Raw genomic sequence first — 27,785 nt, 5'->3', positions numbered from 1 at the left:
GGACCCCAACATTAGCAACACAATCACCTGTAAATAGTACTCATGATGCCTGTCCTCTACATTTGGTTACTCTTGTCCAGAAGTCTAAGCAGTTTCAACAGTACTCATGCTTATTGTTGAGTCAGTGGTGCCTCATTCTCAACACTAAATTAAGCCAATACTGGAAGATTCAGGAGTATCTTTGCTGCTCCTAGTAAGTAGAATTTCCTTGGCAAGCAGTTCTTCAGAGGTAAGAATTAACAGGTCTTTAGCAGCAGGCCATAAAACTGGACAAATTCTGACACAACTCATTCTGGCAAGATTTTCTCTAGACAAACAGGAATGCTAATATTCTTTGTCACTGAACTCTGAGCATTAAGCACCAAGCCAAGTTAGCACACACATCTGTCGAGTCAAGCTGCCTTTTTATTGTTTGGACCTGAGAAGTATCCTTCATGGTATGTGGATATTTCTTCCCATATCTAAGTCTCAACAAGTGGCATTTCTATGGGCCTCTTTCTCTATCCATTTTTCTCCCCTTCAAGCTAACTACAAGGAGCGAAATACTGAAAACACTGCATCTGCTCAGATTCTGGAACTAATTCAGAAGTCCAGTGGAACTGCTAAGCAACTGGTTTACATTCTCAGCTATAGCTATCAACCTCACAGATAAGGATGAGCAAGGAAAGACTAAGAGTACCCTCAAGGATTCTGGAAACTCATTGAATAAGGAATAAAAATATTACTTCAATGATGCAATTTGTCAAACTCCTTCATTTTCCACCCTCTCAAGCCTCAAGGCTCACCTGTGCAATCTGTATTGGCTGAGATAGAGGGATCTGCGTCATCGGCGTTGCAGCAGAGGCCGAGATGGTGGCACCAGCAGCGCTGTGCTGCTGACTGGCTGAATGCTGCACTGCAGCTGCCAGCAACTGTGCCTGCGCCTGTTGTAGCAATAACTGTTGCTGGGCTGGCGTCAACGTGAGCTATAAATAATTAGAAAACAGCCATTAATATCGGGAATAGCCACTTTAGCTACATTAACTAGCCCATTACTAGTTATATTAACCAGACATTCTTAGAACTATTACTACAGTTCAACCATTAACTACCCAATCACTTTGGCCTTCAATAAGGACAGCTGGCTACTCAAACATGCTGTATGAATCAACCTACCACAGAACTGACATAAACCAAACCGCACGAACGGAAACATTGGCACTTAGTGGAACCCACTGAACCTAAATTTACTTCTAAGTTTTCTCCATAACTCTACCAAGAGGTTCAGGAAAAAGGTAATTAAGTAGCAAGCAAAAGAAAAGAATCGGTAATGCCAGGACTTGAAAGGAAATTTACACCCAGCAGAACAGCAAGTGATTAGCCAGATGAATGAGAGGCAGGAATGCTGGCTATGGCTACTGAACGAACTGATAACACCCCAGCTGCTTCACATTATCATGAATCCCTGCCATATTCCATCACTTCCATTATGCCCTAAGATATAAGTAAAGAACATGAGATCCATTTGTTTCTCTCCAAGTCTCCCCATCCGCCTTTTTTTTTTTTCATTGTTATTAAATAGAATAGAGTTGGCAACTTTACATCCCTTTCGTTTCCCAAACACGCATTATCTCTGTGAAACAGGTGGCAGCAGTCTCTCCTTTACATGTAAATGAATCTTGATGCCCATATTCACTACAATCCATATCTGCCTAGTCCTGGAGTCCTATGTTCCACTACTGCAGACATTCATAGAACAAAACCAACATTTTTCTCATTCTCAAAAAGTCTTGAAGCTATTAAACCCCACATACTCTATTACAACAGTCTCACTTTTAAAACTTTCAAATATAATTAAGCAGAAACTTCATAGGATGTTGCTTGCAATCTAGCTTACTAGAAGATTTAACAATTGAACATGAAATTAAGATATTTCATTCAGCTGTAGAGATGACCTAACTTAACACTTCAAATTATAAGTATGTTGCTAGAACTGCCCTAAATTCCTTATTAACATGTAAACTCTTAAAGCTGCAAAGCTGATTACATGGAAGCAAGCTCTCTAACCAAACCAGCCTATTCACAAAACTTACTGTTTTTTGTTGTTGATGATGTATTTAAACTCACTGAAAGCATTTAGAACTATTTGGAAGCACCAATTAAACAGCTATCCTATAATTCCTCCAAAAACCTTGCAATTAAAAACTCAAAATTGGTAGGTTGAAATAAAAGGATTGAATAAGCTTAAGGCACAGACCATCATAAGTTACTTAAAAAGAAATTTATACGAGAAGAGAAAATTAGTGACAGCAGTTCCATCATTTCTGTTCATTATCCTAACTCAGGTATCCAGTATGATTTAGTCTCATGCTTGCATGCCTCATTTTAATCTTGCAATAAAGTAAAAATCCTCTTCAAGACATCAGTGACTTCCTGATTTGCACACATCGGTTTTATTGCAGAATTTTATTTTTGGAGATGTAAACAGTTTGCAACAAAAAAAGATGACTTAAGTGTGGTTTCTTTAACAGGAAAATATTTTATAGTCCCTGTTTCACTCCAGCTTCTTCCTGTGTTAAAGGAAATGGCAGTAACCTTCACTGACAGTTCTACGGGGACAGCAACAGTGCCATCGTTTGCCGGACAGGAGGCTTTACTACAGTACTCGTGGGTAAATCTTACCCCGGTGATCTGTCCTCCGGCCAGCATGAGCTGGGTTTGGGGTATGGCCGCCTGCACTGAAGGCTGCTGGGAAGGCTGGCTTGGCTGCTGAGAGTCCCCAGATTCTTCATTAGATTTAGACTAGGAAGAAAAAAATACAACTCTTTATAGTGTAAAACAGATGTTAATGTATAACACTGCTATCTCAACACTGCACAATAAAAATCTTTCATCTGCATACAAAAAGCCCTTGGGTTTATTTTAAGAGTGGGTTTAAGCAATGGCTCTATGTGCCCACCATCTCAGCTATGATTGCTCAAATATGTCTGTAGGTAATGCAGTTTGAACAAAACAAAAAGACACTCAGGTCTTCTGTGACTCTGACGTTATTTTCAGATCTCATTTCATTTTATGCAATGCAACTGAAGCTGACACTACCTTGGCACCGTAAAGAAAGAAAAGGTTGTTAAAATTATTCATTGCCTAAAATCCTCAACAATGGAACATGGGAAAGGAGATTGTGTTTCCATTTTCTGTATTTGCATCCTGCACCTCTAAGTCATCACATTGTTTGGCTTATAGAGAACTCGTTTGAGAAATCCTCGCAGGTTTATCCACTTACAGCAGAATGCACAGTACATACAGTGCTTCTAAATAATCAAGGTTTAGCATTTAATTGAATGCTGCTTTATTTTTGAAAGGTTTGTTGTGGTTTTTTTGTGTTTTTTGTTTTTTTTTTTTTTAAACAGAAGAAATTGCGAAGACATGAGGGAGGAAATGCAAGTGCATGAAGAGGGGGAGAGAGTTTTATGATAATTAAAACTGGTTATGCAGAACATTAAAATTCAGCATAGATTTGCATATTTTCCACCACCTGTTTTGGGGACTGCAGAGCAGGCTAATTAACATAAAGGCTCTGATTAATTCTGCCAGTCATTGAGCGATAATTACAGCGCAGGACTGTAAACATTCTGCACTGGAGATACAGCCTGTTTGCCAACATCTCTCTCAGGGATGGAAGTTTACCATGGCAACCAAGGCAATTTTCTGCCTCCTTCCTCTCAGAAAGGAAGGTCACCATACCTCCTCTTCTTTCCAAATTGTTATTATGTATAAGTGGGACCACATTCTATTGCATTTCATGTAATGCACTACCTACGTCCTTTAGTAACAAGCAATACTGAAAACAGTTTTCAATAAAACTATGTCCCTTGCCCCTTAATATAGTAGTGGGAAGAAGTGGCACGTTAACCGATACGCTGAAGTGTTCAGCATCATAAAAAGTTTGAAAGCTTTGTTGTCTCACGTACATTATTAAGCATTTACTCTGACTTATTTTGAAGTTACTGTATGTTTACACAAGCAATCTATGCTAGTCATATGACACAGCTAATGTCACATTATATACCTATATTCAGCTACCAGAAATAGGGGACAGTTTATGAAGTAATACTTGCTATGTTTAAAGGAAGTGAAGTGGAAGAACATGAAATACCCCTGGAGTTGTACAGTTTTCACGATACATTATAACAACTGACTGAACATCAGAACAAAATGAAGACCACTGGATGTTCTAACTACCTCAGTTTCTGAATCCTTACAACCCTAATCCCGATTTAGAGTTGTGAAACTACTATCCCCTACACCTATCACTTGCAAAACCGGTCAAAATGAGAAAACAGAGTAACATATCAGGGGTTCAAAGGTATCTCCGACAGGACCAACAAGTTGTTTAGAAAGCAGAATGAGAGAAGGACGAACAGCAGAACGAAGCAGTCTTTACCTGTACATTTAAGGACTGAGCAGCAGCCTGTAAACTTGTTCCAGCGAGCTGGACCTACAACACAGTGCAAAAATGGAAGTGAAGTAGTGTTGAATCCATAGAAAACAGTGTAAGAAGGAAGTACCCACCCCACAAAAAACTGCCCCAAGAGCAATGCCTGCCCCTCTAACAGTTGAATCACTGAAGTATAAGGGATGAGCTCCAGACCAGAAAAAAATTAGACGTATATCTGTATGACTCAGTGTTATTTGTCTACCTCTTGTGGAAGGTATTCCTGCCTAGGGACCCAGATATTAAAGTGAAATTGAGTAGAAACAGAGCATTTTGGGGGTGGACAGCCTAACCGTTCTGCTTACTGTATAAAAATCCACAGTTCAGGGGAGGGTGCTAAGCTCTACTCATCATCCTGCTAGTTATTTCAGAATGGGTCTTACCCCGAATATGCACACTGCATTCACCCGCTTCCTTATACAGAGGAGCAATCACCTGCATAGCACAAAACCCACAGCATAAAACTCTTCCACAGATCAACCCAAACAAGTATTTGCAGTCCTCAGCCACTGAAAAGACTGTCTCAAAACAGAGGACTGGAAACCCTTCACAAAGGTGGTATTGATTTAGGTATACTCAAAACTTGAATTCAACATTTGTGATTAACAGACAAGTCCAAAGTAGATCTTGTGTTACCAGCAAAGAGAATCTGATGTTTCAGAAACAGATTTTTAAACACTGTCATCTTATCTAAAAGAAGGATTTTCTCTGTATAACAAATGCTAAGTTTTTATTTACTGAAGACTGTTTTTAATCAGTCTCTCCTTGTTTCTACCACCACTCCTGCTACAAATAAGGAATTCTATTAATTAATTACCAACACTTTCAAAGGTCAGATTAACAACCTGTAGTGAAGTCCATCTCTAACCATGTTTGAAAACCACAGCTCATTGGAAAACCAGACAACACAAGAAAAAAATAAAAACAAATCAAAATCCATCACTCTGGCCTCTATAAAAAGATGTCCCCACATAACGTACATCACAAATGTGTCAACGTATCTGTAAGCACAAGAAGGAGAGTTTTAATTTAAATTGAAGTATGTTAAATTAATAACTTGAGTATTTGAACAAGTAACCCTTAAGAGTCACTCTGGAAATATTTCCTACTGCTCTGGATGAAGTCCTACTAGACTTCCTAAGCACGTTCTATATGCAAGCAAACACTCTCAGAAAAGCTCCTCCTCAACCACAAGGAAAGTACCAGTTTCCAATTAATGTAATCTGAACTTTTAACATGAATTAAGAGCAGAGAATAATCTAAATAATAATATCCTATTGTCCAAAAGAACAGACTCAGACTTATTTTTTTTTAATCAATTACATAATGATAAAAGACTGTAAAAGACTAAGTGTATCACACTCAGGTACAGCCAGAATATTCTTGAAAATCTTTGAGTGCAGTCTGGACACCCCTTCCACACACAGACATTTTCTAATTAGGAATTAAATTGCTCCTGAATGTTGCCTACATCCCAATATTTTGTATTAGTCTGAAGGAAAGCAGCATGTGTTAAGGCTGAATAACATCCCATAAAGAGCAGTCATACTAAAAGAGGATAGCCAGTTTTAAAGTACGGTACCACACACCCACAGGTGCATAAAAAAAGCTGAGATTTTTCTTTGAACTAGAGTTTCAAGAAATTAATCACTTTACCATACATGAAGTTACAAAGGTCCTTACAACCGTTTAACTAAATACATTTCCGGAGCAAGATAAAGCATTGCACTAAATAAAATTACTGCCCTGTATCAACAAAACGAAGCCTAAAAACCAACCAACCAACGAGCCCCCAAAAAACTCTTCAGGACAGCTCTGTCTCCATGTTAAACACATACTGACAACCCACAAATGACAACATAGAAAGCAAAGCAAGTTCCCAACATCAGCCCAATCACACTTGTTTCCACCAACATTTTTCCTGCTTCTCCATAGGCATGAAATGCAAGGCCAGGGTATGCTCTTTTAGGAGGGCATAAAAGCTTCAGTAGCTCAATTATACCACAACAACTGTGCAACCCCAGACCCCAAGCATTCAAGGTCAGCCAATTAACTGCAGTATTTTTAAACTTCAAACTTGATGTCGAGGAAGGGAAAGAAATTAGGGCATTTGTTTTTATATATAAAGTGTGATCAGGTTAAAAAACTACAAATACGCCCCTTATGCTCCTCTTCACCTAAGAATGCCTCATTTTGCTTCAGCCTACATCTGAAGATCCGCTTTGATTTCCTAAACACAGTAGCAGCAGAACAGAGGAATGGTAGTAGAAGCCTCAATATTGTCCTATGTACACGTACTTTTTCTTTAAAAAAACATTCAAAAAACCTCAGAGAACCATATATGCTTAGTAAGTACCATCATTTCGTATTTTTAGTTGCTATGTAAGAGCTCAGAAGGTTGGAACATAGTGCTGACTACCCTTCAACACCATTTTTGTTTCCCTCGCTAGGCAGTGACAGTTTCAGAATCTTGGCAGCTGCTGGGCTAACGCAATCCTTTAGCAGAAAGGCTAAATTTGACCTTACATTTCAACTCAGTATGCCCATTAACAATTTAAAAAAAAAATTTAGGCAGTTACAAGTCCCAAATAGATGCTTTCTGGTTCTCCCCAGTAGCTCTCACCCTGACACAGTCTACAGCCTAATGCAATGAAATGAGTGCCACAGTAAAAACTTTTCCCCAGCTAAGCTACTTAAGCATGTGGTGTGCCCACATATTCCTTCACATGACTACCCATTATTCACAGAAAGAGAGAATGCAAGAGAAGTTGCATTTGTACCTGCCTGAGTGTCCCTGACTTTGAAATGGGTTTTCTCTTACCTGATGAAGGTGCCCAAGGAAGGCCTGGGCCTGGGCTGTAGAGATTGCTCCTCCGACAGGCACAGGCTGCTTTTGAAAGTCCAGGCCATTTGTTTGCGTGCCTGGAGGAAAAGAGATGTTATGAACTATTAGCTATGACTTTTACTGAAAGAGAATATGATTGTACTGAGACTTACAAATATTTAAGTGTAATTAAAAAAAACACTCCAAAGAATAACAAGAATTTAAGTTTAACTGAAAAAGGCTGTCACTTACAGATTTTGATAATATAGCTTTCCTCATCTGAACTGAATCAGCTCCATACTTTAAATTCTATCACCTTACCTACCCCGTGTACACCGTTATCCCCATCATTCTTTACCATGGTTTGAGAATCAAATGACTACACGCTGATACAGTTGAAATATGTTTCAGTTCTGCATACACCCTCTATTCAGTACCTGAATGCAATCTTTAAGTTCAGGAAGTGGCAGGAACAAGGTTCAGAGATAGTCACCTTTCATTCAAGACAGAAAAATAACACTTGAAGCAAACAGAAGTACAATGTACATAGCAGTTATGGGCCAGTGTTTTACTCTTGTGATAAAAGATCTCTCCCCATTTTCATGAATATTCGTACAGAGCTCTTATGACATAACTGACTGTGCTTACTTTTGCTCATATACTTTCATGCAACTACAAACTGATTATTTTCCTACGTTTTTGTTGTCTTCTTCCAAGAGAGCTTGGAAGACATGTCCACAAACTATCACCAGATAACCTGGTTGTGAGGAAGACAACTGCACACTTTTTCCACAAGAAATTATCACAGAATTCTCTTCTACAAAGAGGAGAACTATAAACTATACTATAAACTATACAACTATAAACTTCAAAGAATCATTCTGTGGGGAGATGATAAAAATCAGTGTTAGGGACTACCGGTTCTTTATGTTGGGTATTACTACCTACCACGGCTAACAACAATAAGGAAAAGCAAGTTTGTCAGGCCGTATGGAATTTCTAAAACAGATGATGCAATCTTAAAATCGAGTGACTAAAATGAAGTACAAACAGCTTTAGACTTGCATGCTTGTATCTTCACAACAGATCTTGTTCATTGCTTATGGACAGGTGTTCAACTAATTCCTACTTCAGAACTCTTTCATCATCTACATTTTTTCCTCCACAAAAATCTAGCTTATCTACTACGCAAAAGAGTCACAGTTGTTACGTAACAACAGGGGTTTGCTATCCCTTAGAAACATCTGCAAAAAGCAAAGAGGCATAAAACTTGATTACAAAAATATACTATCCAATATTTTACACTGCAGTTTGACCTACAGACAGCTTACAGAAATAAAACTTCAAAGATGGGGTCACTGTTCAATTAAATCCAGATATAATGTAACAGTTAAGCACCCATGTAAGGTGTACCTAAGGTGGCCATTTGATGTATTTTTTTGGTGGAGGTGGTGTGAGGGAAGAATTGATGAACTGTGTTTAACTCCGTGCTTTGGGCCAGGTTTTACAGACTTAAAGAAGTCTATTGCAGCCAAAGATCCACAGACAAGTTAAAAATACTGAAACTTAACTACAAATGATTTTGCTTAGTGAATCTATAAATCCAATTCAAAGTGCATGGAAGGACTATCACTGGCCTGAACTAATCATGAATATGAGTTAGTTGCATTTTGCCAAAGAAAGTTAGGTAAGAAGATCTGTTGGAAGAGCTAGAAGAGTCCTATCTATTTCCACTCTTTGGAGTAAGATGCAGAATTCTCTCAAGGCAAAAGTGGGATTCTCTCAATGGGAAAATGACTAGGTCAATATATAAAATTAAACTGATGAACAGCTACTGTAATTCAAGGAAAACAATCTACAACCTCCTAATTTAAGCAGATGCTTTGAATCAGCTGTTTTCAATCTGCACTAAGAAATCACCAAGAGTAGGGAAAAAATAAAGAAAATCTAGTGTAAGACAGGTGTTCTTCATTCCAATTGGAAACTTGCAGGTTTCAAAAAAAAATTACCCATTTCTGAGCAAACTAGCTGGAACCCTCACCTTAAATAAACAGGTGAAGTTGTTCGTTGTTCTAGTTAATTGTCTTACAAAAAGAGCTTCAAATCATGATACCATATTAAAAAAGCACTGCTACGTGTGCGCATAGAGATGCTCCAAGCTGGCACTTCTGCTAACTCTTGATATGGAGACTTGAAACAAGCCCCATAGGGTTGACAGTTTCAAACAAAAGCAAGTTAAAAGGCTGAGCCTTAAAATATTCGTCGGTCCCAAAAAGCAGTTTAGACAGGTACTGAGAGAAATTAACATTTTCTTTAAGTAAGTGCTTGAAGTACTATAACTCCTCCTCCCCACACCTCCCAAATCCCAACTCCAAGCAACAACAAAAAAAACTAAACCCCACCTGTTCATACTCTGTTCTACTTGCACCCTATGCTTTCTTTCATATCTGGAATTACAGTGTCCCTTTCCCCTTTGGATGCAGCCTTAGTTTTAGGAGGAACGCTACCAAGGTTGCTTGCATTTATCACAGGATGCCCACATCTTTTGAAGAACAGCAGGGAAAATGAACTTTGAGACCAGGATACAAAAGGCTTTGCTCTTAAGATGCTCCTAAGGATGTGACAACATGCCCATGGAATCCAAGAAATCTGGTAAGGAGTCTGGAAAATGAAGCTGTCAGAATCAGAAGGCCAACACAGTGCAAGGACATGGAAAGACCAGAAAGCCACTTTGCTCAAGATGAGTTAAATGTAAAAAAAAAAAAATAATTAAAAACATGGCAGATGCAATCACAAGTACTGCAATTATAATACAAGCATTTACATCTTTTCCATCTCCTTCCTAGCTCTCATACAACTGCCAGTGATCTAACAGCTCATCAACACCAAAAAAAGTGGGAGTGGAAAATCTCAGTCTCCCCTCTCTTCTTGTTTCCAGACACATTGTCCCTGTCCTACCCCTTCTGATAGTTCATGGACACAGCAGTAAGTCAATTCACATTGTTAACTGAGTAGAAAACTATTCAGGTGAATTGTTCCTTTTCTCTTTTGGACAAGTTAATTCATATCTCACTGAACTGGCAGAAAACCATCTTAGCTTAGGGCCTGATAAGCAGTAGATGATGCAAACAAGGGGAGGCCAGAGAGATGGCAGTAGGGAAACAAGCCTCCCCCCATCTCAGAAAGTTGCTGGGTTGCACCAAGCACTAGGATGAAATTTCACCCTTATAGCCCAAGTCCAATGCAACTTAAGCACCTTTATATTCTGGAATAAATTCAGCCATGAGGTTAGCTACTTCAGGGAGCTGATTTGGATGAAGACTAATGTAGTAAGTGCAATTAATTTTCAGATGAATCATATCTTTGAACCATCTCACTCAGTGCCACTCCAAGGAGAGGAACAGAACATGAACTACCGGGGCAGCCTGAGCTTGGATTAGTTTGTACTGTCTTAGAACCATACCTCCAGAGGACAGACACAGGACTAAACAGAGCAGGAAGGAAGCACTGCATCAGCACCCAGGAGAAAAACATGCTTTCAAAATCCTAAGACCACAATTATCAGAATTTAGCCCGATCTCACAAACTGCTGAAGAAAGCAAGAGGAGAGAAGGACTACAAGTCTGGGGAGATGTGGAATACGGTGCAAGAAAGGTCTTATGAAGGGACAGCAAACAGGGAGAAGGAAGATTTCCAAACTAACTTGAGTGGGTATCTATCTGCACTGTGCTCTGGGAGACATCTTCCAGCACTGGTATAACATTTCCACATCCATACTGTGAGCAAGACAGATCCCCAGCACCAAAAATTGTTGATTCCCTATCCACATTACTAATGAAAAGTTTAGTAGTGATATACACGCAGCATTCTAGCAGTTCAAGAATATTTCACAGTCCCTCTCTCATAGACTTTCTTCTTCTGGAAACTGGAAATTCAATTTCCGGAAATGAGGCAATGCATACAAGAATACTTAGAAACCTTATTTCAAATACTACACTTAAATTTTATTATCTTGCTGCTATGTCAATGCATGCCCCAAGGCTACAGTTTTCAGAGACATTATAACTTTGGCTTTCATACTACTGCATTCACACAGCATTTTAAAAATATGCATTAAACAAGAAAAAAAAGGTTGAATTGTTCTGGAAAATTTTTGTACAAAAAGGAATCAAAAAAGGCTACCAGTTTTCTTTATGACAAAGTCTTACTTTCTCTCTTTTTTTTTTTCCAGTAGATACTAGATGGCCTATCTAGCCACTGCTCACGGTTGGAAAAGAGTTGTGTGGTTCTGCAGTTCTGAAGAACAGTTTGTTAATTCATGTTCTTGTGAAAACAGCTGTCCAACAACTCTTGCACTCATTGAGACTTTGTTGTTTTTAATTCATCTGAAATATGGGTTATTTTTTCAGATGCTTACAAGAGAAGTCAAATTAGCACGCACATAAAGATAAAATCTGTTTCAGGCATTTTATTGTGACTAATTTCAGCAAACTTCACTGTGTTTTCTGCAGGAATGACCTAAACAAACAGCCACCGAGGATCAAAAGATAGACGAGCAGTGCTTACACAGACTCAAGTGATTTACAAGTGTCACCAGGAAATAGACAATTACTGAAAAGTCACAAGAATCTGAACTGAGTCCATAATCCATAAAAATAATCTTCATGCATGTGACTTCAGAGCCTGTGCTCCTTAGACAATCAATGGCATTCCCCATTCCTTACCATCTGACGTGACTTCTCAGCAAGTATGCACAGAGCCCAGAACCAAAATCAGAAAACCCTGATCAGAAGCCTAAAATTACTTTCCATGAGTATTGCTTTAAGGGTTTAACGTCTGTCAGCTGGATAACGCAGCTGATACTGGAGCCCCCAGAGAACAAACATCACAGAAGTTATTAATAACTACCTCCAGTGGTTTATGAGCACTATATGCTTGAAAACAAAACAATGACCACAGAACAAAGGACCCTCAAAATTCCAATATTGTTGTAGTCTGGATAACTTTAGAAAAATAGATCACTAAAAGTCATGACACATATGAAATGAATGACTGGGAACGTTTAAGTTACAGAAGCAAGGTTTGCAAAAGGTCCAAACACCACTAAGAGTCAAACTTTGGTAATAAAGTTACCTTAATATTATAATATAAAAATTACATCGTAATCCCTTTTGTAATGAAAACATCTACGTACAGCTTTACTATTCATCCTTTCTTTATACCATGACCACCATCCTTATACTGATAAGTATGTGCCAAGGGCAGCAGAGCCAGGGTTCTACTTAAAGCAGGTGGAACACTTCTGTGATAATGGACCACCTCCGAATAAACCAAGTCCTCCTCTTTAACAGCTCAGTTGAGGCAGAAATGCTAGTTAAAGCTGCACTTAAATCTAAACTCTTGAGAAAGCATACACAGGGAACTGAGGTCAGACATAGCAGCAAGTCTGAGTTTATACAAACCCGTCAGATACAATGGTTCAATAAAAAGGGATATTTAAGACCATTATTCTCTCGATGTTATGATTATGAAATATTTCTAGCCTGTACATTTTTGAAATAACGTTATAAATCATGCTAAAGAGTATTAAATAGATAATACATCATTTTTGTACATAAAAAGTTTTGATGCTTCCCCTATTACAGATACAACTGCAAGTATAAAAATGGAGATGCCAATAAACAAAATACATTGTTAAGTGAGCTGAGTTCCTTTTGACTGACCCCATCCATGACAGAAAACATCCAGCCTCTCAGATCAGTATCAGGAACATTCAGTCACTGTTACTGTTAGCTGTATTAAAATCTTGTACAAAGAATGAGGAAACACCAGCATAAAGTAAATTGCTAATTTCAGCACATCTTCAGAGTTCAAAATAAAACTTATTATTGAGCAAAAAGGAGGAAAATAATTCTCCTTACATAAGGTAACTAAACTTCTCTCAACTCAAGAACATGTTCCTTCCCATTACAATTTTCTCTCCCCAAATGCAACCCTGAGCTCAGAGAAGATTCTGAGTTTGACAGAACTATTTACTGTCCATTCAGAATTGCCATTTCTCATTTCTAAAATGAACCTTAAATTACCTGCAGAAAGGAATTAAGGCATGAGATAGCATGACTGAGTTATGGTGACTTAAACTTCTTCAACGGCTTACAAATTGGCCACATCGTAATTGTGTGCCAGAAGGTACAATGGCCCCAATACACAAGCTACTCTGTCCCAGCCAAATTTCAAGGTTCTGTTCTAACACATGACAACATTATAGAGAAGACCACCAACAGTTTTTTAATGTTGAGAAGTTATGCCTTCTGCCTTTGCCCTGTTCCTGAGAACTGCTGTCACTTGAATGAAGTCTAAAAATGGAAACAAGATTAGTCAATAGCCCACATCTGCCAGGGAAAATTTCAGCCCCAAAATAAATGGAGGTTAGAGGTGCCAAAGATACGTTCTGACAGGAAAGAATGGGATGACTTATGGAGAACAGTGCCGCGAGACTTTCTGTAACATCAGAAGTATTACAAATAAGAGGAAGAAGGAAGGGGGGATCATATACGAATATTGATAACGTTTGAGTAGTGCCCTGCATACAGCAGGACTAATGATTTGTTTTCGGCACAGAGACAAGCAGCATTCTCAAGTCTCTAAAAACAGTAGACGCAGGATTTTTCTGGGGTGTGTGTTGTTGTTCCTGTAAACCGGTAACGAAATTTTGCTTTTCATTTCATATCCATTTAATTCCATCAGAAAACATCTGTGCACCAATTCAGCATTTCTTACCTGTGTTCCCATCTCCACTCTCCATCGATGGTTTACTGGTTTCTGACGGATTGTTCATTCTTGAGTCTGCATTGAAACAGAAACAAAGATGAAGTAACAGGAGCAAAAAAAAAAACACAAACCTATCCATGCTTCCTTGTCCAGGAAACATACAGAACATCTGGGATTTGGTAGGTAGTTTACCCTAATTCAGCTTATTTTATAATAAGAAACGAACAGAAGCAGAACGCAATACTGCAACTTCCAAATAAATACTGTTTCAACATTGTGTCATTGTTCACATATGCGAAAGCATGAAATTGAAGGAATAAAAGACAGCATGTTGGAAGCCAAGGATAGGTAGAACTTTATTTTAAGTTCAGTGGAACCAAAAAGCAAGAAGGAAAAATAATTAAGAAGGAAGAAAACTATAAACAGATTCAAAAACACTAGGTCTGACCACCAAGGCCTACGTTCTCCTTAAGCCTTCCACAAGAAAATGAAATTTCAGTCATTATAATCAAATAGATACCATTTATGTAATTCTTCATTTTTATTTTACAGGAACGTCACCAATATTATTTGGGATTCCCTATATATTCATGCAAAAACCTTACAAATGTGAAGTATTTCTCTTCCTTCTCCCTCTAGAAGGACCTATTGAAAAGTCTGCTCTGGACCTGAAAGCTTGTCAGCTGAGTACAGTGCAACAGAGAGGGCCTCTCCAGATGGCAGACAGAGACTACAGTTTCCATACACAGGAATCCATACAGATGTTTTGTGTACAGCATCAGCTCTACAACTTATCACCCCTCCTTCCTAGCTACCAACCGTAGTGTGTCACATTATTGCAAACCAGATCTATGAAAAGAATCTCAAGACAGACTAGCTCATGAAATGAAGCATAAGCAAATCCTTAAGCACATTCTTCCATTCCCATAACCCGTTAAATACAAGATCAAATGACCTCAAAATGAAGTCTTTAACCTCAGGATTTCTCTTGCTAGGTGCTTAAAAAGGTTACCTCTTTCATCAAAGCAGTGATTTCCAAAATACCAGTGGGCTGAAGAGGAATACAGTAACAGCATAAACTCCTGTATCTTTCCCCAGGTATTTCCAAGAAAGCCCAGACTCTTCATTGCTTGGCAGTCTAGGAGAGTTGGAGATGAGAAGCCAGACTATTGCCATGTGCTACAATACCACCTGCTGCTGCCCAGAGGAAACCAGTGCCCTCCTCGGGATACCAGAGCCAGAGGCAAGGGCAGAGGAGGGACACACGTATGAACCAAACAGAAGACACTTGGGCAGTGTCTGAATGAAAACAGGAGTCACATTGAAGCTTGCCTGGGCATATTGGTTAACTAGATGGGGGAACTAGTTAGAAATGCAACATGTAAGAGAGAAAAAGGTAGAAGATGTTACATTTGGAAAGACTCCAGTAAGTATTGGAGTCTTAAGTCTTAAAAAACTTAAGTATTTTTAAAACTAATATAATTTTCCATGTAAACAACTGCTGCAGTGGAACCAAGTGGGGCCTAGAAAACCCAGAGGATCATAACGAAAAGGAACCTGCCCCAAGTTATTTCAGCCTCTCCAGTCTCAGCTCTTCTTAGAGAGTTCCTAGGGCTATGGATCACATCTTTTAAATGTCAGCTGTGTGTATACTTGATACCTCAACTGGCCTCAGACGTGCTCCTTTTGAAATGTTACTCTTAGTACAAAGGCAAACACATTAAACTGCCTTTTGGAACGGGGAGCAAGTGAGGAGAACCATTCCAGCTGAAAGCTCCTGGCCCACATTTCAGCAAAAGGCTGAAGTTTTGCCCTGATTTTCACAACCTCTGGGTAGCACATTCAAGGTACGAGTTTGCAGCCTAGAACAGAGCTCTGCTAAGGCTGCAGGTACAGAATCTGCTACTTCCCAGCTCCTTGCGTTGTCATTTTACACATTTGGATAGCATCATACATACAACAGAAGCAGAGAATACGGTTCCACTGACTACACAGGAAATAAGCTTTTTTCATGTTGGTTGACAGCTCAGATGGAGCTTTGAGCAACCTGGTCTGGTGGGAGGTGTCCCTGCCCATGGCAGGGAGTTGGAACTGGGTGGGCTTTAAGGTCCCTTCCAACCCAAACCATTCTGTGATTCTCTGATGTGCCACTCCCTGCTGATGGATCTGAGTGTAAAAGAAATAAGTCATGTTTTTTATTTAGTAGCTATGTGTACCTTAAATTGAGTTTATTGTTGTGGTAACAGCATGCTTATTTAAAATTATTACAGGCAACATTCATTTGATAGCATTAATTTGTTCCTTGACACACAGGTGGCTACTGAAATGTTTCTGGGTTCACAGAACACTTGAACAGGACTCTTCTCTTTGGACACAAACATGAAGAGTGCTCATCCAGCAGGAACATGAGCTTAAAAGCCCAATATACCCTGCTGTGGAAAGTAGGCTAACTTATGGGGCTGTTGGATGTAAGATCTCTTTTAAGCCCACAGCAGGAGAGTCTGAGCTCATGATAACGCTGATCACAGAGGGGAAGAGCACAGGCTGAGGAATCACCTTTCAATAACAGGATCTGCTCGCTGAACACCTTTGTAAAGCTCTTGGAAAAGAAAAGCATACTGCACCCTATGCTACTACTTTGTAGCAGAAACCAAAGCACTACAGCCACCAGGCAGGATACCCATGGTAGCATCAACCAACAGCACCTGGAAGGGAACAGGTCTGTCCCATGAGCAGGAAGCCAAGCCAAGCTCTGCACTGACTCTTCCCTCTAAACAAGGATGCTCACACAACACACCTTCCTGCATGACAAGCAGGTTGGTTCAGGACAAAGGCAGAATTGTACAGGCCCCCTTTCCACAAGGCGAGACATGTTTTTCTGCCACGCTATAGTGTAAAATAAATCCTTTAAAAAAGGGGCTCCAGTGTTTGCTAGTACTAGACATACAAATAAAGTTTACTCAAGTAGCAAAAGTGTGTATAAGTGACAAATAATTTATTGTAAGGATTTATCCCTGACAAAGGCCTCAAAAGCTGTTATTGTGAAAAAGCAGCAAGTTAGATGAAGAAGCATCTTTCTAGTATTGCTCATGTTCAAACGAAGGATAGCATCCATTATTTCACCAGCTGACTGCTAGTTGTTCAGTCTGTGGGCCTTCTGCATGTAAAGCATCAAGAACAATGCCGCTATTTCCATTGCAAATGGTATGGCATACATCTGAAGCACAGAACTGCCACCAGCAGAAAAGACATTTCTGCAGGATACTAAACCTACAGATTTATTACATCAACAACAACAACAAAGATTATTTGCTTTATATATACTCATCGCTGCTTTAAAGTTAAAAGAATAAAAAAATGAAGTGGGCTAATTTTATACATATATATACACGTATATGTGTGTGTATATATATATAATATACATAAATATAAAAGAAATCATAATGCCCTCGCCTTTTCTTCTTCCTTTAGACCTTTCTTGGGTTTCAAATAAAGGCCCTGGGCTACAGCTTAGCCAACATCATCTCAAAGTAAACTCCACAGAAGGAAGGATCGAAAGCAGCAGGTGCATGATTGAAATCAAACTCTCAGGAGTGATTCCAGTCAGTACTGCTGCTCTGCTAGCAGTGCTGAGCCACGCTTTCGCAGATCCTCAGTAACATTTCAGAAGGCATTCGGAAGAAAGAAGCAGACACCGGACCAACGTGGAGTATTAGGAACTGTATATGCCTAGCAAAACAAAATCCTGACACAGAATTTCACTGTATCCTTTCATCCATTACAGTAAAACTGGCTAATACTCCATCACAGCCAGCAAAAATGTTTCACTGATGCACATGGAAATAAAACGAAGTTCAATGTGAGTGAACACACACAGAGAACTCAACTGAAGGTTTAGAGTAGATTTATTTAGAGCAGATTTAGAGTAGAAATTCATTTTCAGAAAACCATTTCATGTTCAGAAACAAATATTCAGGTGTCTGCTTTAAAATTTACCATCCAAAAAATGTACTCTTTATGAACATATGTAATGCAATTTAAGAAATCTGTACAGTGAACTTCAGGGAAAGAGCCTTGAAAACAAAATCTATTGCAAAACTAGGATGATCAGTTTTTTGAAAATAACTTAAAAATACATTTAGAAGAAATTATGGCATGCCTGTTCTGTAGTCCTGATGGAATCTCAGCTCAGGAAATACATTATCCCAGTAACCTTAGGCACAGCTTGCAACGGTATCAATGGCAACCACTGTGGACTCCACCTTATTTTCTCTTACGCTTTAAGAGCCCTGCTATTACATTAAAAACACACAGATATAACATACATTCTGTTGGGAATGCCTCACTGCAGCTAGTAAATTCTTTGAGACTGAGACCCCCCTCTTTCTTATTTTAATGCTCTGAAATTTAAGATACACAGATATGCAAGTCAAGTCCTAAGTCTCAATGTCTGTTAAAGGCTAAATGCTTCTCAGATTGAAATCTGAAAAGCAAAAGGTCTGTATTAATATCATCCAAGCCCAAGCTTAGCAGCATATTGCTTCAGTGCAGAGGAAAAGAATTCTCCTGGATCGAGGGAAAGTGGAAAAAAAACAACACATTTCCCTGGTATAGGCACATACAATATATACATATCATGCAGCTACTTGCTGCCGATTCACTGGTGAGCTTCAGCCTTGCAAACACCTTCTCTAGTCTCTGCATATGTGATTAAGCCTCTATGCATAGTCAACCTCACACTCTCTATTTCCATATTAAACGCTTATAAGAAAGAGCTGAGCTGGTACCCACCTAGAACGTAGTCACTGCAGTCCAGCATTGCTGTGGTATCCTCTACAGGTTCAGACAGTCCAAGGAAAGGGAGAATGGCAATTTCTATCAAATCTACACTACTGCTCTCAACAGCACAAGAAAGGGAGTGGGGAGGTGGGGGAAGAAATACAACTTCAGTTACACCATAGCAATCTTCAACTGAACAGGGAAACTTCAGTTGCTCTGTGGAGTTTTAGTCTCTCCTACTAGCTGTGTCTGACATTGTCAAGGCGACTGAAGCGTGAAAAGTTCCCCTTTTTGTAATAAAATAGAAACAAAGATTGCAGCTGGCAGTTTCCATAATGAAGCTTAATCAGTATGCGCCTGATTAGGGCCTTATGCAAATCTCCCCTCGTTAGCACAGCAGCCAGCACTTTGAAGTCCATGAACAATTCATTTGCAGAGTACACTGAAAGCGCTCCCTGCATAATTTAAATCACGGTATAAATATTTATCAGCTCATTTGCATATTAATTGGCAGTGCATGAAGGGAAAAATTATCTCCTGAGTGCCAGCATAATAATTAGGGAACAAAATGAAATTTCTTCCAATAGCTTGGCTTCTCAGCCCTAACTCGAGCACAGTACCACAGGGGAGCAGGGAGGGAAGAGAGACAGAGTTCTGTTAAAATGCCACCGAAATGACACGTACAAATTAGAAACAACTCTACAGACTTAAGCACCTTTAATCTTATTCCTGCTGGCAACAATAACTTCAGTAATAAAGGGGATTTGGAAAAAGCTTTCTACACAATCCAAATAATCCCATGAAAACAATTAGCAAGGTAGAAACCGAACACAGAGCTGTCAAACTGGTGCTTGCACATCTGTGTGGCGTTTTCCACATCGTAACACGGACTGTCACAAGAAGGTCCTGGGCAGGAAAGAGGAACACCAGGGCAAGGAAGCAGCACAATTCTTTTTAAATGACTAAAGAGCTTGGTGATTCATTATCTGGTAATCCCTTTGCAACGGCCAAGTTAACAGCAGTGGATATGTCAAGTATTGTGTAACATTTGACACCCACTAATCTATCCCAAGTGAAATCAAAATAGATTTAGTTTTTTTGCTTTCCAATGACTTCCAAGGAAGAAAAAAAAAAGCTATTATTAATCCCTTCCCCAAGCAAACACAATATAGCTAAACAAAGCTTACTGCGGAGCTACGATTTTTGAAAGGGACATTTTACACCAGACTTGCAGCTTTGAACCACCCAACGATAATCAGAGCACACTTGCTGCTGTGCCCATAATACGCTGAAGGACTGGGAAATAGGGAAGAGGCTTTGGTCTACGGAGGAGTCGATCCTCTTTTCCAGAAGTGCTCCACAGAATTAAATGTACCATAGAACTATAATGCTACATTGAACCATTGCAAATAGTTTGATTACCATTCAAATACCAGTGTCCAAAACAGCAAGAACATTTACATCAAAGTGTAATGTGGACATCCCAACATATAGTATGCCATGTTCTGATCAGGAAAAGAAGCGTGATGATCAGTGCTGGTGACTACAGGGTTGGGCCAGATGTTAATGTGAATTTAAAGATTTTTTTTTTTTAAGCTAGCTGTACTTTTCTTCTCCTCATTTCTGAAGTGAATTCAAGCACCGCCTCTCCAAACAAGAGAGTGCAAGAGAAAAGGGACTTCTCAGTCATCTGCTACTGACTGGAATTTATTTCCACACTTGACCTCTTCTTCTGTTCAGGTTCATATCTCTACGTAACAGAAGATGTTCCCCACTATATATTTAACATGAGTGATCTACACTTGAAAAAGATTGCAAGAAGGGAACATGTTCCCAACCACAGGGAAACTGTGTGTACAAAACAGGTCTTCCTAATACCTGGTGTCCAACTCTGTTTTCTAGAGAGTCATGTGTCCCATCAAGACCTCTGAGGCGCATCGCTGTTCACGGACCTTCACTAAACTACGTTCATCCACGCATGCTTTTGGATCACGCTGTGAGATAATCCGCTTGCTTCATCAGAGGAGCCGGGACACGAACAGTGACACTAGACAGAGCAGGTGCCAGCTCAAGCACTGGCTGAGCCCAGGCAGCCAGCAAGAGGTCAGCAGTGCCATCCCCGGGACTCCCCTCAAACAGGAGGAGCTGGTCCCACACAGGTGCAGCATCAGAAGTGTGCGAGTGCAGGAAGCGACCGTTAAAGGCAGGCATGTGTGTAGTGACACACGGCGTGTGGCTAACAGCACGACAGTAAAACAGTAGGCGAAGGCCAGGGAAGGATGTGCCTGAAGTAGAGCTGGCAAGTGCCCTGGCATATCCTTGTGCTGGTCAGCAACCACGCTATCAACGGTGTGCTGACAGCTAACAAGAAAAAGAAAACCAAGTTTTTGTCCCACTCCTGATCGTGCTGACTGATATTCCTTAACACACCCCCTCAGGCAAACACACGCACATTTGAATGTAACTCCCATTGACCTGCTAATTGAAATAAAGCCACATACTTCGACTATTCAAACTAAACTTGACCAAAAAACAGTACTTCCAGTGACCACTTCATTCTTCATAATATTATCTTGCATTTTAGGTAAATTCTGAATTTTTGGCCAAAAAAAAGCTGTTGTTCCATCTAGGCCGCACTACTCCAACATCTGATAGGCCTCGGAAGGAGGCCTGAAGACCTAAGTAGAAAAGTGCTCAGGGAAGAACAGTGTGGATCACCTGGCCTCAAAACCAATGGCAGAACGTGGTTATTTAATTTTCTGTTTAGGTTCTGCCATGTCATTGACTATTGTTCTGTGGTGAATTCTCACATTAAAAGTTACTTAATACCTTGAACCAAAGTCACACCTGTGGTACCTGCATTTAAGCAAAATACCACCACTGGTTATGCACAAAAAGCTTCACTTTTCCTCCAAAGGTACCTCCAGAAAGAGAATGGTGCACACCTTGTGATCACCTGTGGAGAAAAACCCTCTCCATTTCCCATGCTCTTCAAGCAATTCTACAATCGTGATATTGATGATTCCTCCCTGCCCCCAGTTCTGTTTGTATTTTTCCATAAAACCAAAGAACTAAAGCCACTGATGGAGTCAGGTATGGCAAAGGCAGATATTCTTCAGTCAAAACACTGTAGAAAAGCTTCAGGAGACTTTCTACCCTATTCTCTTCTTCTCTTTGCTTTTTGCGCATCTTCCATACCTTCCCACTTTAAGTGTTTTTGCTTCACTGTCACCACCAATTTGTCACTTTATTTACAGAGTCCTAATGATTGTACTTCATACTTTATACCTTACTTTTTGGAAAGGGTATCTCATTTCCCACTGCAGCTTATGCAGCTCTTGGTTAGACCTGCTTTTGCATTTTTTCTTTTATTCCTCCTCCTGCTTCTTCCATTTATTATGCCCAATTCACTGTAACTGTAAATTCCACAAAATTATTCCGCAATGTAACATATTATAAATAAGTGATATAAATAGGGAAAGTTGTTACAAACTAGGGGGAAAGGATATTTAACCCTTATCTTGAGGTGCTTTGTTGGTTTGGGGTGTTGTTTTTTTGGGGGGAAGGCATGGGGACTACAGAAACAATGCAGAATTAAAGGGATAAAAGGCAAAGCTATTACAACATTCTTTCACTGTAACAGTTATGGAGAAAAAGCACCTCCATTTTTATATAGGCATGCTTCCGTATATTAGTAAAATGTCATTTATTACATGCTCCCAATGACAGCTAGGAAATTTCTGCCACTAGGCAGCTCTGTGACAAGCATGACCTTTGTAAACTTCCCAACATGATTTCTGATAGAACATGGCAAGATTACCCAATAAACCAACAGCACATTATTACACTGTTGTACAGTGTATTTGGAACAAAACATGGTATTAATCACAACATATTAGCATTCTGCCTTCATTACTGCATCAGTGTCTAGTATATTTTATCATGAAGAACCACTGAAGAAGACTGGTAACAAAAGCTTTCACAATGGTCCATGACTTAGCACTCCATCAACACACACTGGATACACTCGGAGCACGGCTGCCTTCTATGTGTCTTGTCAGCCAAGACCAGTAGATACAGCTACCTCTAGTCTGACATTACACAGAGCTACTACATTTAACTCAAGACATTTCCAAGTCTCCATTCCACAAACTAAATGAAACCTAATAAAAGTTTCAAACAATTCCAATGTGCTATTAAAAAAATAAAAAATCACGTACTTCAAAAATAAACTGTGATTGAAGTTGGCACAATCCTCTTAGGGTAATTACAGACAGACAGACAGCAGCCTGTTCGTAGTTAGAGCTGCAAACCAAGCTCTAATTTTAGCCACCACCTTTGACTTTGGCTAACAAAATTGATTTTATCTGAAAATTGCTGTTTGCTCTGAAAGCCAAAGAGCAGTTTTCTGGAAAAGTCTAATAAAGTTGGCCTGTTTTAGAATTACAGGTCATTATACAATTACTATGAACTGGAATTTCAGTCTACATCTAATTTGGCTTCTCTCTCTCAAACTCAAGTCATAACTATCCTTTCAAACTTTCCATTGCAAAGTGTCTTTCATAATTCTCTTGCATACCTTTTTTGAAGACGATTAAGTACAGAGACAGCAAACCATAAATGCTAATTCATCTTATCAGTGCAGGACAGCAGACATTCGTAAGCACCTGACACATTAATATAAAGGGTTTCATTTGTGTGTTTAAAAATCTCACTTATTTTTGTCCTCAGATGATAGTAGCTATAATGGTTTAAGTCATTTTTATGATAAGAGAACTGTGGTCATGAGAAACTCACAGTACAGTACCACCATATGTGGAGGGGAAAAAAACAGGGAGAGTAGTCAGAGGCGGAAGAGAGAAATTAAACACTATTATTCAAGTCACAGTATTATAGCTTTCGCAATCAAACTATGCCTTATTTGAAACCCATGTCTAATACTATCATCCCAGTGCATCATCTGAACAGTGTTGCCCTCCTCTTAAGCCATAGCTTACAGAAAGGATCCATATAATATCTACATACAAGTTTCTCTTTCATTCTGATTGTTTTCTTTTCAGAAGCACAGGATATAAATTCAGTGCAAGTTTAATAATTCTGTAGTACAGACAACCCTTTGTGTTCAAAATCACACCTTCGATCCACAAGTCGTAACATTTTCTTCAAAATCATAGAACATTTTGAAGAACAGCAAACATCAGATCTTCGCGTTTTCTGATTTAAGAACTCATGTTTCACTCATATCATGCTTTCAAGGTTTTCATACTATCACATAACAGCTTCAGACAGTTTTATTTATTTTTATACTGAGCACTACATCATAAGCACTGGCTCCAGGATCTTAATTCAAAAAAAAGTGTGCCCTATCACACATTTGAGAACAAATTTGTGTTATTTAACTAGCACACGCTGCATTTGCCATAGAACTGCTGCACAGTTGCACTTTTGAATAGTTGCAGGAAGATACTCGCTCTTAATTTAACTAAAAATAGCATGAAAATGAGCAAATCATGCTGATTCTGCCACACCTGGTGTGGATCCATAATATTAAAACTGATGTTCATTCCTCTACTACACTTGCACATGGAAAGTAGCATTCCAAAGTTATGCAGGAATCTTTGAAGTCTGTCAAACCATTTTCTAAATGTAAATATTTGAAGGGAGACACCTGTTTGAGTTTTTACTCACATATATGTAGGTCTCGCCTTCCTTTAAAATTACTGTTTTGTCCAATTTGAAATACTTCACACTGACAAATATTAAAACACCCAGAGCAGGTGCACATTGTTTAACTAGTGAATTTTCTTATTATTTCATTACATTTACAAGATTTTCACACCCTACATTGCTTTTCAGAAAAGTACTACAGGACACCAAGTAGAGGAAGACTGAAATGAAGACTGATGTGAAGTTACATGAACAAAACACAAGGGAGGGCTGAAGAACACTATCCGTAAAACTTCAGAATTTAATGAATAAAAAAAGGAAGCAATCCAAGGGCACAGATGTGCATAACAGCAGTAATGAAACTAAGGAAAAATAACAGCCTTGCATGCTTTTGAAAGCTTGCATGGTTTTACGGGATGAATGTTGCAGCTTGTGCAATCTGGAGAACCTGAAGCACTCCCAGCCCGGCAGTGTGAGGAGCAGGGTGATTTGACTTTCCTTGCTGGGAAAGCCAGCCCATGCTCACGTATCCCCTGGGGCTCACACCAGCTTCCAGGCCACACCCCACGGCAGTCGTTTCTACACTAGCCACGTGCTGGAATGACATTTATGGGAATGCATCTGCCACACGTGCAGTGGCTGCTGAAACCACTGTGCATGTGTTTGAATGGACAATGTAAAAACACAGCCCATGCTGTGTCAGGGCACCCTCACTATTCTGCCCTGCATCCCTCCTACACCCCAAGCAAGGAAGACAGCGTAACAATTTACAATATCAAATGTTATGCCAATACACATGAAAAAACGAGCATTTGAGTAAAATACTGGAACATGTAAATCACAACACAATTTATTTGTCTGGCACTGTATGAACGCTGCTTATGCTAAGCCCAACTACTGAACTGTAATATTTGTCTTAGCAGTCCTCCGACCTGTTACATTTCTGAAATATCACTGCATGCGCATTCCAAAAGCATTACATTTGCCTCCCCATGCCCACACATAGCAGGGACAGGCACTTAGAACTGAAACACATTATTTTTAAACTCACCTGTAAATCAAAATATAATGCATTGTACAAACATGCTGTTTCTCCGTTCTCCGCTTTGATAAAGTAGCGATTACTAGTCTAGCTTGATGAATAGGGGCTCTACAAAGAATAGACTAATTCAAAATATAACTTAACCATACAATTCGGCTCAATTCAAATCCCAGAACCTCCACGCTACCTGTCATTAAATACACTACAGTTCACTCTCAAAATACATAAATCAAAGTCACCAGTTTAAGTTTCTTATGATTGCTGCTGGAGCCAAGCGGATACATCAAGATCAGCCGCAGAGGTGGTATTTAGCTCTAGTTAGCATTCGGAGTGTTTGCCAAACAAATTAATAGAAAAAAGCCCATGCAAAATCTCTACAGATCATGGTATGAACTGAAGTTGCACCACTGTTATTACCATCTTTTGCAGAAGCTGCTTTTGCTCTCTTTTCCTTAATAGCTATCTCAAATCTGAAGCAGGATATTGCCTTAGTGCCCTCAACACACTAATCCAGACACTATTAACACCTGTAGTAGGAACTACAAGATATGTCATGAGAATGCTACTTTCTGAAGCTTAAATTATTTGATCTTAAAGAGGAAAAGGCCAAATTGCAGACAAGCTGCTTTGTATCTTACAAATTTAACAAAAACCTGCAAGATGCAAGGTCCAAAGGAAGCAACAGAGCTATTCACACTGCAGACACTGATTCCATCCACCCGCAAACCTACTGAGCATCTATCATTTTGGCTGGTCAGAGGTAGCATAAGATTCAATTTGCTATCCATCAAAAAGATTTCCCAGGCACCTGGGTCTTTAATTTATATTTTAGGAACAGCAGAAAGTGAAAACCTCAACATAACTACACATACAGAGTATTATCTACATCAACTCTTCCAGGAAACGTTCACAGGCAGAGTTTTGCCAATTTTAGCAGCTATGCTAAAGCAGATAAGGCATTGATTAGCTTTTCCAGGAAATAACCACAAGAACAGTTTTACTAGCAGTAATGCTGCAGGGCATGCAGTAGCACTACCACCTGTGGCTGTGTTTGCAGAGGATTTGCTGGGAAGACATGCACGTTTTCTTTACATGCACATGGACACAACTGAAGAGAGGAATGTGATATTTATTTCTAGAGCAAACTGTAGCAGAAAAACTCTTCTGAACTGTCCCAGTTTCTGTAACCTGGTTTTGATTAGAATCATTCATTGAGAGATACAAAATCCGCTCCAAAGAAATTCATGATCTAGTCCCAAATTACAGGGTAAAAAGTCAACTGAAAAAAAATAAGTCAAAAGAAGCAACAACAAAATTTAAAAATTGATACCCAAAAGATTCATTTTTTCCTCAATAAAAATACACTTCATACAAGCACCAAAAATTAAGAATAGGACACTAAATTTAGGATCTCATGTAAATGTCGGCAGGCACTATACAGGGTTATGGGACACAAGTGCTGAGTCAGCAGAAGCAGCTGCAGCCCCTCTCATCCCCACTGCTCTGCTGCCTCCTCGCTCGTGCTGCCATGCAGGGAACTACACAAGAGAATTGATCTGTGTTAAAACTAACCCAACCACAAGGAGAAAACACTAACCCAGCTCAGTTTCTTAATCCATGGGGAGAAACGTTTACCCTGGTGAACTGCAAAAGCAGCATGGAGGCAGGAACAACCAACCAGGGATCAGGCAGGACTGCGTCAGCAGCAGCAGTATTAGCTTAAAACTTTCACTGGCCACAGCTTAAATCCACTTGTATGTTACATTTTTGGTTTACAAGCTCTATCACACAACTTACATGACAAACATAAGAAATCAACATCTCACAACAGCTACTATTTCCTCTTTGGGACACTGACTCTCAGCCCTAATGCTGACGACTCAACCCATTAGTGTACTCACACATGCACGCACCCTTCCAATTCCACTCTTCAGTACATGTTTTTGATTTCTGGTCTCCCCACATACTCCACTTCCATGCTCAAAAACAGAAACTCGATTAGTACACTGTACGACTTAACTACTTAATCATTTGTTTCCATCAGAAGTGTTGCAGAAAACGTTAGAACTAAAAGGTTTAGAAGTTGAGAAAATGAGGAGCGCTGACGGGTAACTAAGAGAAAGAAGCAGAGTAACATCTACAATTACACCAGCAAGACTTTGTAGCTAGACCTTGCTTAGAATGCTAAACCCCAAATTCAAGAAATTGCTTGGACGAATTTTGAAAGA

General features: G+C 39.4%; 1 protein-coding gene across 27 annotated transcripts in view; it reads right to left on the bottom strand.

Moving 5' to 3' along the window:
* The window catches only part of POU2F1 (POU class 2 homeobox 1), a 106,612-nt gene that overhangs the window by 29,542 nt on the left and 49,285 nt on the right, over positions 1–27,785 (bottom strand). For 6 of the 27 annotated variants that reach the window (XM_040567382.1, XM_040567512.1, XM_040567329.1 and 3 more), the window contains 5 exons: positions 14,079–14,144; positions 7,296–7,396; positions 4,424–4,477; positions 2,662–2,781; positions 786–965 (listed from right to left, as the gene is read on the bottom strand). In XM_040567382.1, the coding sequence (XP_040423316.1) occupies positions 786–965; positions 2,662–2,781; positions 4,424–4,477; positions 7,296–7,396; positions 14,079–14,136 (513 nt within the window). In that variant the 5' untranslated portion in view covers positions 14,137–14,144. Of the gene's footprint in view, positions 1–785; positions 966–2,661; positions 2,782–4,423; positions 4,478–7,295; positions 7,397–14,078; positions 14,145–15,081; positions 15,206–15,260; positions 15,290–18,860; positions 19,290–27,785 lie in introns of those variants that run through there. The other 21 variants (XM_040567439.1, XM_040567448.1, XM_040567456.1 and 18 more) reach the window with 12 other exon arrangements.

Source organism: Cygnus olor, chromosome 1 (genome assembly GCF_009769625.2).
Source record: "Cygnus olor isolate bCygOlo1 chromosome 1, bCygOlo1.pri.v2, whole genome shotgun sequence".
Lineage (NCBI taxonomy): Eukaryota > Metazoa > Chordata > Aves > Anseriformes > Anatidae > Cygnus > Cygnus olor.
This window is presented reverse-complemented; position numbering and strand designations above follow the sequence as displayed.